This window comes from Varanus komodoensis, unplaced genomic scaffold, assembly GCF_004798865.1.
Source record: "Varanus komodoensis strain SLA01 unplaced genomic scaffold, ASM479886v1 scaffold9, whole genome shotgun sequence".
In the NCBI taxonomy this organism is placed as follows: Eukaryota; Metazoa; Chordata; class Lepidosauria; order Squamata; family Varanidae; genus Varanus; species Varanus komodoensis.
Window position 1 is genome coordinate 2,376,246 of NW_025336598.1, and position 11,009 is coordinate 2,387,254.

General features: G+C 40.7%; 1 protein-coding gene across 1 annotated transcript; it reads left to right on the plus strand.

Moving 5' to 3' along the window:
* Positions 1-9,529: 9,529 nt before the first annotated feature.
* GPR19 (G protein-coupled receptor 19) lies at positions 9,530-10,780 on the plus strand. Its single transcript, XM_044418303.1, has one exon. It carries the CDS (start codon positions 9,530-9,532, stop codon positions 10,778-10,780), a length of 1,251 nt encoding a protein of 416 aa, XP_044274238.1.
* Positions 10,781-11,009: the final 229 nt, after the last annotated feature.

An 11,009-nucleotide genomic window follows, 5' to 3' on the forward strand; every position in this document is an offset into this window, starting at 1 on the left:
GGTTTGGAAGGAACTTAATCACAGCGTGGTGCTCGATTTTCTTCAACATTGTCGCATCAGTCCTCATGGTTGTCTTTCACTGAGGATTACTAGGGAACTAATGATCACACTTATTTGAAATTTTGCATGTATACCCTCAGATAGTGTCATTAGCTAATGAAATAATTAAATTACCCACATCAATAGCAAATCAACACAATACTGAAAATACATTGAACACCCCTCATATTTGAATAACTCCAGCCTTGTTTATTTATTCACTTATTTTCAAGGTGCATTAACCTCACGAGGCACCTCATATTATTATAAAGCATGAATATAACATTACAGTGGGACACCCACATGGACATGTGCAGCAACAGCACCACCAAATAATCTTTAAGCAGCAAATGCAGTGTGGACTGCATGTGTTTTTGGGGGAGTGAAAGGTTAGAGCCAGCAGTGAGGAGGCCGTGTTTATTTTCTGAGGAGGAAGTTCCAAGGTGTGGGGCCACCACCATGAAAGTGCTGCTTCTATTGGCTGTCAGCCTAGTGACTCCTGCTGGGATCCAGAGGTTTGGCCTCTACTGCTGACCAGAATGTTTGGGCGGGTTCATATGGATGTTCTCCAGCATGGCTCCAAAGCATTAAGGGCTTTAAGTGCCAAAACATGTACCTTGAATTGGGCCTGCAGACTATGTAAATGATACAGAAAAAGATAATGAGGGGGAGGATGAATAGTAATGCATTACAGTTATACACTGTCTGTTTCCACTTGTGTGAACTATGAGGTGGCTAACATAGCTCCACCTAAGAAACAGAAACCAAATGCATTGTCACAAGATGGGCAATACTTCACTCAACAATATTGCCAGTGAGAAGAATCTTGGAACTGTTGTAGATCACAAACTAGGTACAAGTCAACCATGTAATATGGCTACAAAAAGGCAAGTACTATCTTAGGCTACATTAATAGAATCATAGAATAGAAGAGTTGGAAGGGGGCATGAAGGCCATTGCCTCCAACCCCCTGCTGTTGCAGGACACTACGTTACATCATCCCATTCAGATGGCTGTCCAAGTTCTTTCTGAATGTCTCTAGTGTGGGAGCGCCCACCACCTCTCTAGGCAGTTTGTTCCACTGTTGTATTGCTCTAACTGTGAGGATTTTCCTGATGTCCAGCCTGAATCTGGGTTGCTGCAACTTGAATGGATTATTCTGTGTCGTACATTCTGGCAATAGTAAGAAGAGTTCGTGACCTTCCTCTTTGTGACAGCCTTTGAGGTACTTACAGAATGATATCATGCCCCCCCCCCACGTCAACAAGGAAGGCAACAAGGATGATCCAGGGACTGGAAACAAAGCCCTATGAGGAGAGATTGAAAGAATTGAGTATGTTTAGGCTTGAGAAGAGATGACTGAGGTGGGATATGATAGCACTCTGCAAGTACTTGAAAGGCTATCACAAAGAAGAAGGACAGGATCTCTTCTTGATCAACTCAGAGTGCAGGGCTTAAGTTACAGGAAGCCAGGTTCCAGCTGGACATCTGGAAAAAAAAATTCCTGACTGTTAGAGCAGTATGACAATGGAACTAATTAACCAAGGGAGGTTGTTGGCTCTCCTACTGAAGGCATTCAAGATGCAACTGGATGTTCAACAATTGAAGATTGGAAAAATAAGTCGGCAGAGTATGCAGTGAAGGTACCATTAACTGATTGTGTAAATGGAAGACCGATTGAAGAATTTAATGAAAAATGGAAATTCTATTATATCCAGTATAATTAATATGATGTAAAAGGAAACTTGTTAAAATGTTATTGATGATTTATAATTGATTCGAAGTGACTGGAAAAATTGTCGGTATAGAGAGTTATAGTCATTCTGTTTTCTAGCTTCAACAGAATATTTTACAGAGTATTGACTGACAAAAAGATACACATTTAGGGTCTCTGAAAAATTGCAGGTTATGAATTTATGGGTTATATTGCTTTAAAATCCCTTGCCAATTTTATTTCACTTCTTTTCTTATACCTTTTTTCTTTCTGTATCTTATTTATTTTAAGAAGCAATTAACAAAAAGATTCAACTGGAGAGTCATCTGCGGAGGATGGTGTAACTTTGTGTCCTGCACTGAGCAAGGGTTTGGACCTAATGGCCTTCTGGCCCCTTCCAACTCTACTATTCATGGTTCTAAGTGGCTCCTAGCCTGATGACTTACTCTGAGGACTTGGAGTATGGCATCCAGTCATAGGTGGGTAGACCTGGTACAAAGTGCTCAGTCTGAGAGGTCCTTCATGAGAATGAGGCATTGGCAGGGAGGAGGCCCTGAAGTTAGTCTGTGCTGCTCCAGGGCCATCTTTCCATTTCTCAAACATCTCAGAGTGAGGTGCTGAGATGGAGGTGGCCTGCAGGAAGGAGAAGTGGGAAAGAGCGAAGGGTCAGGCTCCTTTTCCCCTCTCTCCTACCCCTCCCCATGCAGCAGCAGCAACGGCAGCTCATTTTCCTTTGTCCCATGGGGCAGCAGCCCTTGTTCTATTCCTCTATCTCACATGGTAACAGCACCACCTAATTGGCAGTGGCTCATATTTATTTGTCCCTGCTGTGAAGTAGGAGTGGCAGCTCGCACTCCTCTCATCCCTCCCCTCGTCATATTGCCCCCACTCCAAATGCCCAGTAGTGACCTTGGAGCTGGGCAGCCACACTCAGATCTGTCTCCCCACTGCAGCTAATGTGGAAAGAACCACATTGGCTGGTTCTTCAGTGACATAAGAGCAACCTCTGAGAAGGGTACAGGGCATGGAGGGGAGGAGACTGGCAATACCAAGATACAACATATCTTGACTGTGGTCCAGCCTCTTCCCTCTCCCTCCAAAGCAGCTCAGCTAAACCTCCCAAAGCTGACTTCTGGGGGTAGGGGGTGGAGTGGGGAGGAGGCATCCCACCCTACAAAGGATGCTGATCGTCCTCCATGTTGGGAGGCTTATAAACATCCTGATGGAATGCTGCCCTAAATGCATTTGTTAAAATGTATTTAAGCTTGATCGAGCAATTAATTAATTGGTTAAAATCTGTCCATTTATACTCTACTGCATTCCAGTTAGTCTTACAATGCATTCTGAAGCCTTTTTATGTTTTATGCCATGAATTTTTTGTATACCATCCTGATAGCTTGTGGTGAAAGGCAGTCTTAAACTATCTTAATGAAATAATAAAATAAATAAAAGGTTAGCAAAATTAATTCGGTTTGAAAGGCTGCCTGAGAATACTTGCTTGCTACACATAATATATTATATGTGTGAGCTAAGAAGACACAGTGCCCAAAGCAAGGTTTCAGCATATAGTAAACTTAATCATCTGCCTTTTTTCAAAAGGCATGCCCTGTGGTCAATGGCTCTGGATTGCTAATGGTAATCCTGATGCAACTGAACTTGTTAGGTATTCTTCTGAAAAAAGAGTTTCATCCTTTGAATATTTCTCTAAATGGGAATAATTTTTTCCAAAGCAAAATTGTGTCTCTTCAATGACTCAAGAGGTGTTCAGCTAAGGTTACAATAGAACTCAGAAAATTATGTCTCTAAATCTGAATTTTACTGTATACATGAACTCTGAAGATATTAAATACAGATCTGAGGTTCTGATACCGCAGAATCATGTGCAGAATTACTTAGATGTCCAAGTGAGTTTGATGGCATAGAATTTACTCAAAGTAAGTTTGTTTATATCCTTAGAATAGTTACATGCAGAATATCAATATTTAGGAATGTCACAGACTCCTAGTCATACTGGGGTCCTCATGGTGACATCACTGTCTTCTCAGAGTGCAATAGGCTTTATTGCAGCACAGCTCTGCATGGATCTGAGATCTTCTGTGCACCAAAGACCTGCCAGAATCACTCCACCACTGGAAGCATGCTGGAGAACTCAACCCATCTGATCTAAATAGGCTGGCTACCTTTGAATCTCCAAAGAAACAGGCAGGCATCACTAAACAAGAGAGCACAGAGGAACTGCACTTGCATGTGAGATACTCTATGTATAAGCGCAAATTTAAAACTAATTATTTGATTCAATAGATACACAGTACATTGCAGCAAAGTGTGATACACTGTGCCCAAGTAGTCTGTGCACCCTGTTCATTCTTGCCCAGGTGCTGTTGATGGGCAACTTCAAGACCCAGTTCTTCTTTCTGATGGCTCTTTTTCTTTAAAGACTTGACAAGACTCAGCCCTTTAAACAGAGGATACCTTCAAAACAGATGATAGACCTCTGACAGCCTTCAAATAGAGAATTGTCCTATGTGAGAGAGGGCACCTGACCACTCTCCATCTTTGTTATGACTACAAATGAATCATCAAGAGATGGTCGAATAATGCCAGAGACCTCACAGCAAATGATGAAAGGGACCCTGCTCAAGTGGGGAACCTCCGTCAGGACATTCTAGACCAGTTGCCTCATCTGTTATGATGTCTCTGGCATCTCTGCCTCCTTCCTCTGTTGCCCTGAGTATGTCATTGGACTGAAAAATGGACTTCAAGCAATATGCATTGCACATTAACATTAACATGTGAACTTTACGCTCAGTGAGATGATCCAGTAAGCTACGATGTACTCTGGCTGGCAGCAACTCTCCACGATCTAAGGCAGAGGCCTGGTAACCTGAGAGCTTTTTCACTAGAGATGCCAAAGTCCTGTTTTTGGGAAATCATTCCATATTGCCTTTATTCATTAAAAATTATGTTTGTTAAGCATAAGAAGAACTCCAAAAGAAATGACAACAATAAAAAACTAGATGAAAGGAAAGAAAATATAAATTTGGTACTTTCATTAACACATGTAACTTCCTTTGTTTTGCTTTTAGGTGAGTCTACTAGTTCAGAAAGTTTTTGGGGAGTCTGGGTGATGTAATCCAAAATTGCCTTCATTCATATATGTTATGAAGGGGAAGCATGTTTCCATAAAATCTTCATTCTTAGCCACTCCCCTGAACATTTTCTATGAAACATTAATGTTCCAGTTAATAATTTTGCTAGACCCTTCCAATCAAACCCAAACATCAACAGGACATGATAAGGATGTTCTTTGCTAATTCTATTTTTGGTGGTGATGTCAAGGGGCTTTCTGCACACCTGCAGTATGGGTTTCTTTTAAAACAGTCTCCTAGTCATCCCACAGGGGAAAACTAACAATGGTCAACATTCTCCAATATGACTGGTGTTGCAGCACCCCACATGGCAGAGAAACCATTTTTAACACTCCATGGAAGTTGTGTGTGTTTTTTTATAGGGATTGAGCTTATCAAGAATATTGATCCTTCATCCAGGAACTTAGCCAAATGAGTGGCCATTATGCTGATGGGGATCACCCTGCATATTAAAACTTATGGCCAAAAAGGGCAAAATCTGTCTCTTGGAACCACAGTGCCAAATTATAAAATGTAAACATTTAAGCAGGGCACACCAATATACATTTATATTACATTCTGGCTCATATAAGGAAGAGCAGGCCTGTCTGAGACATGCATGTACTGACGGCTTAACTGGGCAAGTCAACAAACAAAGAGGGCTGCAAGGACAAACTCATACAGATATACCCAGTTTGTCACAGAGGTCAGATGTATCATAGCATTTCAAAGAGTCAGAACTGGAAAGTGGAATGTGCTCCCCAAAGAGGTTCACCTGGCACTGAGCTTATAGTCTTTTTGGCACCAGGTCAAAACCTTTTTATTCAATTGTTATTTTAGAAATTAGTATTTTAATGTTTCATCAGTTGCTTTTGATTTAATTTTTATTGGTTATATGTTATTTATTATATTTGTATGTATTGTTTTGTTGTATTTTGATTTTAATTATTGTAAGCCATCCTGAGATGCCATGCATAAGGGATGGCATATAAAAGTTTTAAATAAACAAACAAACAATTTTGTTAGCTACAAATATTTGTACAGGGCCTAGGTGGGTTGCTACTGATACTGGGAAAGGGCTTACAGAAATACAATGCTGAATGGGCTGTAAATAGTAGAATGTTATCTCTTAGGTTTAACTCTTCTTTAATTAAGAAGTCTTTCCATTTCCCTTCTGCTTGGAGATAAGCCACCCTGAAAATAAGCTGTGGTTGGTATGTTCTTTCTTCATTAAACCTTGTTAATCCAAATAAACAACTGCCACTTGCAATGACTTATTTCCTCCTTAATCCTCCAGCCCCCTACCACAGTCTTTAGCAGTCTCATCCCTATGGAGAAGAAATTCTCTTGCTTCCTGTCCCACTCCAACTGTTACCCCTTTTCAGTGCAATTTCTGCATTTATAAGGGCAGTACTTTAAAGGTATATGAGTTCATGTTTCTTTTACAAACTGTCCTGTCATTCACAAGTGCCCCAGTCTGCATGGCACCAGCTTGCTTTTTGCTTTCTTCATTGGTACAGATCCATTTCCCTTCTGTACTTGTTGAAATCCCAGTTGTCCATGTCATCCTTTTACTGCTCGAACTGATGATTGTCATTCCCACCCCTGCCCCCACTTCAGTACTCCCTTGACCCCAAAGTCCAAAAATGGTGGCTAAATATATCATCACTACTGTAGTTTTGAATCATGACCCCCTTTTTGGAACTTCATTCCTCACCCATTTTCACTTTTTTCCAGCTCTACAGAAATAATGCAAATATGGTGGTGGTGACAGTGCTGAATATTCCTGGTCCTTTCCAAGAGTGCAGGTTTTCTTGTCTACTATCTACAATAAGCCACACTGACACAGACACATGTACAGCTCACTGTGGTTTATCTCAGCTTCAGTCCAAGGGCTGGCTCCCACGTCATTATAAGACATGCTGATTGTTCAGCGTGTCTTATAATGGGGGGCTGGTTGTTCTCCCGCTAACTACATTACTCCTGACAGATACCTAGGCATGCTGCAGTTTGCCATGGATTGTTTCCCCTTAGTACTCTTGCCTGCTCCCAGCTGCATGATGCAAGCAGCCATTTCACTATTGGTACACTTTGTGTATTGGGTATGTTTTGTCTTTGCCAAACCTACAAGGAACTATTTCCACACTTCCCCATAGTCAGGTCACTACTTGCAAAGACTTTTGTAAGAAATAAGAGAGAAAGGTGTGCATGCATGTGCGCGCGTGTGTGTTAAGGCTTTTGTTGCACTTGAAGGAGAAGGAGCATGTGTTAACCCCACCCCCACCCCCCATTGCCCTCCACCACCTGCAAATACTTTTCTGAACAGTGAGGGTAAAAGTCTCAGCCTTGTAAACACAAGCATGTGATTTCTTCCCTTTTTTAAAGCTTTTGGCTGCCCTTCAATTCTTAAAAAAGCCTCCTTGACTACCCCTCACAACCAGGAAGAAGTGGGAAGAAGACAACCTGAACAACCATACTACAAGTCATGGATTCTCAGCACTGTTTATTTCCAACCCATGATGGAAAAACCCCTCTGGGTTTGGACATTGCATTAAGCCACCCAGAAAAGCAAGCTGCCATGGTTTAGTCTGGCATGCACACCAGGTCAGTGATAGCTAGCCTGAAATTACCATATGGCTTTTCCACAGAATATCTAAGACCAAGCAGAAAAGTGAATATAGAAGACTGATAACAGATAGCCCTTCAGCCAAATTAGATTTTGTGCCATCGATACATGCTGCATCAAGAATTGCCACCCTGCATCTCTCTGGAAAGATCTGTGTAAAGTTTAAGTCATTATGTTATCAGATTCTAAATGTTGTTGCCCCTGCAAATGACAGCTAAGCTGGGCAGGAGAGGGGAACTCTGAGATCAGTGACATCATTATATGCCACCTTTTATTATATCTAACTAGAAAAAAAAGGTTGCTGTCCTCAGTGACATCCACCTTTCTCTTGCAACATGCTCTTGGTTCTTAGGGGATTGGCTAGGACTGTGACAAAATTACTTGCACAGTGTTGGTATTATGCATAGTGATTAAATGCCTCCTTGGTGCAATAAATAGATAAAGAAATAAACCCAACACAAGAAATATAAATATAAATTATGTCATCTTTCTGTACAGAGGCATATTCAATCATGAAATCCCTACTTGGCAGTCTGAATTGTAACACCCAGAAACAGGTTCACCAACAAAGGCTTCAGAGATGCAAGGTTGGGAACTGTTTCTCATGAACTAACCTTGAAATGTGGCATTTCCACCAAGAAGCCTGCCTTACATGCATCTTATGTCATGTGTGCAGCTCTTCATTAAAGGTATGCTACTGAGGAATGGTAGGACGGAGTTCTGAACTTTCCAAAATGAAAGAGTCTCCCCGCCCCGATGCCCAGAAATTCAGCCCAGACAGAAAAGGTGCAGTGGACTGAATGCAGAGAGGGCATAGTCGAAAGCTCCTGAACATGCTTTGTTTCTCTTTAGATAAAATAGCTTGAATACTGAATATGATGATGATGATATAGCAACAATTCAAAGGATTATACCCACTATCCAGTTCCTTTGCTCCAATATAGTTAGCCTTCCATGTACATATTTATACCATGTTTCCCCAAAAATAAGACCTAACCGGAAAATAAGCCCTAGCATGATTTTCCAGAATGCTTGTAATATAAGTACTACCCCAAGCATAAGCCCCAGTTAAGATCGTCAGCCAGACAGATGGAGAAAAATGGTAGTATGTCCATTGCAACACATGATAGACATATTGAATTATAAAATAATAATGTTAATATATAATTAAATATAAATAAATAACATTATTGACATCAGTACTTAAAATAAATAATACACATTATAATTAAGTATTTGTAAATACCGAAGCAGGTGCCTTTGGACAAGAGGTAAACACCTGTGTAAACAGAGAAATGCAAGATGTATTGCTGAATGACCGATCGGAGTACAGACACAGCACATGGACCGCCCCGAGGTTTCGGCAAGGGGCGGCATAGAAATGTTATAATAATAATAATAATAATAATAATAATAATATCAATACATTGTCTGTTTGTAACGGATGTACTTAATGCATGGACACAAAATGCAAGATGGGTGCAAAAAGAAAGAGCTATTCCACTGAGTACAAGAAAGGAATCGTGGAGGACTCTCAGGGCAAGAATCTTACAGGCTTTGTAACAAAACAAGACATCACCTGAAAATAAGCCCTAATGCATCTTTTGGAGGAAAAATTAATATAAGACCCAGTCTTATTTTCGGGAAAACATGCAAGATAAGGATTGTTCATACTTCCCTAACCTGATCCAGCAGCAGCTGGGGTTGCACATGTATAGCTTTTTTAAAAGCTGGAATCTTTTTAGTAGGAGAAAGAAAAGATTGGATTCAGTCCTTTCTGGTCTCTGTTCTGCACCACACAGCTGTCAAACTTGATTTTAGCCTATTAAAACACACACATATACACTGCCATGGTTGCTATATGCAAACTCATCAGATTGCGGCAGACGACCTTAGCTATGACAAATGTAGGATGTGTATAAAGGCAAAATTGGTTGAATGCTAAGGGTACATTTCTTTTTTTCATTTTGACTAATAACTGGCCTTCTCTCTCCATGCAGCCCTTTAAAGGACAGATTGAATATGTTGCTTGTCCAAGACATGGATAACAACGCCGCTCCCTTTCTTACCCCAACATCAGCGCTGCTGCTGCTACAGAACTACCACCATTCAGAAACCTCTAACCCTCTGGAAAGCAATGAAATGGCTGCTTTACCCAAGGAACATGGGCTTGAGAAAAACAGTACAGCTTCACACTATGAACTGATGCCAGGAGAAATCATAGCTGCCAGCCTGCTTTTGGGAGCTTTGTGGTTATTCTCCATCTTTGGAAACTCTCTTGTTTGCCTGGTAATTCACAGGAGCAGGAGGACGCAATCTACGACCAATTACTTTGTGGTCTCAATGGCTTGTGCAGACCTCCTAATCAGTATAGGGAGCACTCCATTTGTGCTTCTTCAGTTGGTCTCTGGTAGATGGACACTCGGGAGCGTGATGTGCAAGCTAGTAAGATATTTTCAGTATCTCACACCTGGTGTCCAGATTTATGTGCTGCTTTCCATCTGTGTGGACAGATTCTATACTATTGTTTATCCACTGAGTTTCAAGGTGTCACGGGAAAAAGCCAAGAAAATGATTGCAGCATCTTGGATCTTTGATGCTGCTTTAGTGTCTCCAGCTTTCTTTTTTTTTGGGTCAGGCTGGGACAATCATTGTAGCTTTTTCCCCCCATATTCTTGGGATGGAGCTATTTATAGCATCATACATTTGTTACTGGCTTTCCTGATTCCATCTGTTCTTATCATTCTTTTTTACCAAAAGGTAATCAAATACATTTGGAGGATTGGTACAGATGGTAGGACAGTCCGGAGGACAATGAATATCGTTCCAAGGACAAAGGTGAAAACAATCAAGATGTTCCTTGTGTTAAATTTGCTGTTTCTGCTTTCATGGCTCCCATTTTATGTGGTTCAACTCTGGCATCCACCTGAGACAGACTACAGGAAAAGTTCTTTGGTTTTTATGTCAGTTACTTGGATATCCTTTAGTTCCTCAGCCTCAAAACCTACCTTGTATTCCGTGTATAATGCAAACTTCAGGAGAGGAATGAAGGAAACTTTCTGCATGTCCTCCATGAAATGCTACCGCAGCAACGCATATACCATCACCACCAGCTCAAAGATAGCAAAAAAAAATTACGTAGGGATATCAGAAATCCCTGTACCAGCCAAAACTGTTTCCAAAGACACCATGTATGATTCATTTGACAGAGAAGCAAAAGAAAAAAAGCTTGCCTGGCCTATTAATTCAAACCCACCAAATACATTTGTCTAATTCCAGACAGTTCAACAATGACAACATACAGTTGGAACAAAGAATATTACCCCTTTGTTTGAACAGGATCTATTTGAATACAATTTAGCAGAAAAGAGAATAAATATTTTATTATATTAAATATATTGACTGTATTGTATATTAGATCTTTAAAAATTTAACTACAGCCTGCTTAAAACAATTGTCCTAGTATGCAAATATGCATAATCATGTCAACATCCATGCTGCC

Bases quoted from the DNA above. Each gene is read 5' to 3' on its own strand.
- GPR19 (XM_044418303.1), top strand. From the start codon at position 9,530: ATGTTGCTTGTCCAAGACATGGATAACAACGCCGCTCCCTTTCTTACC.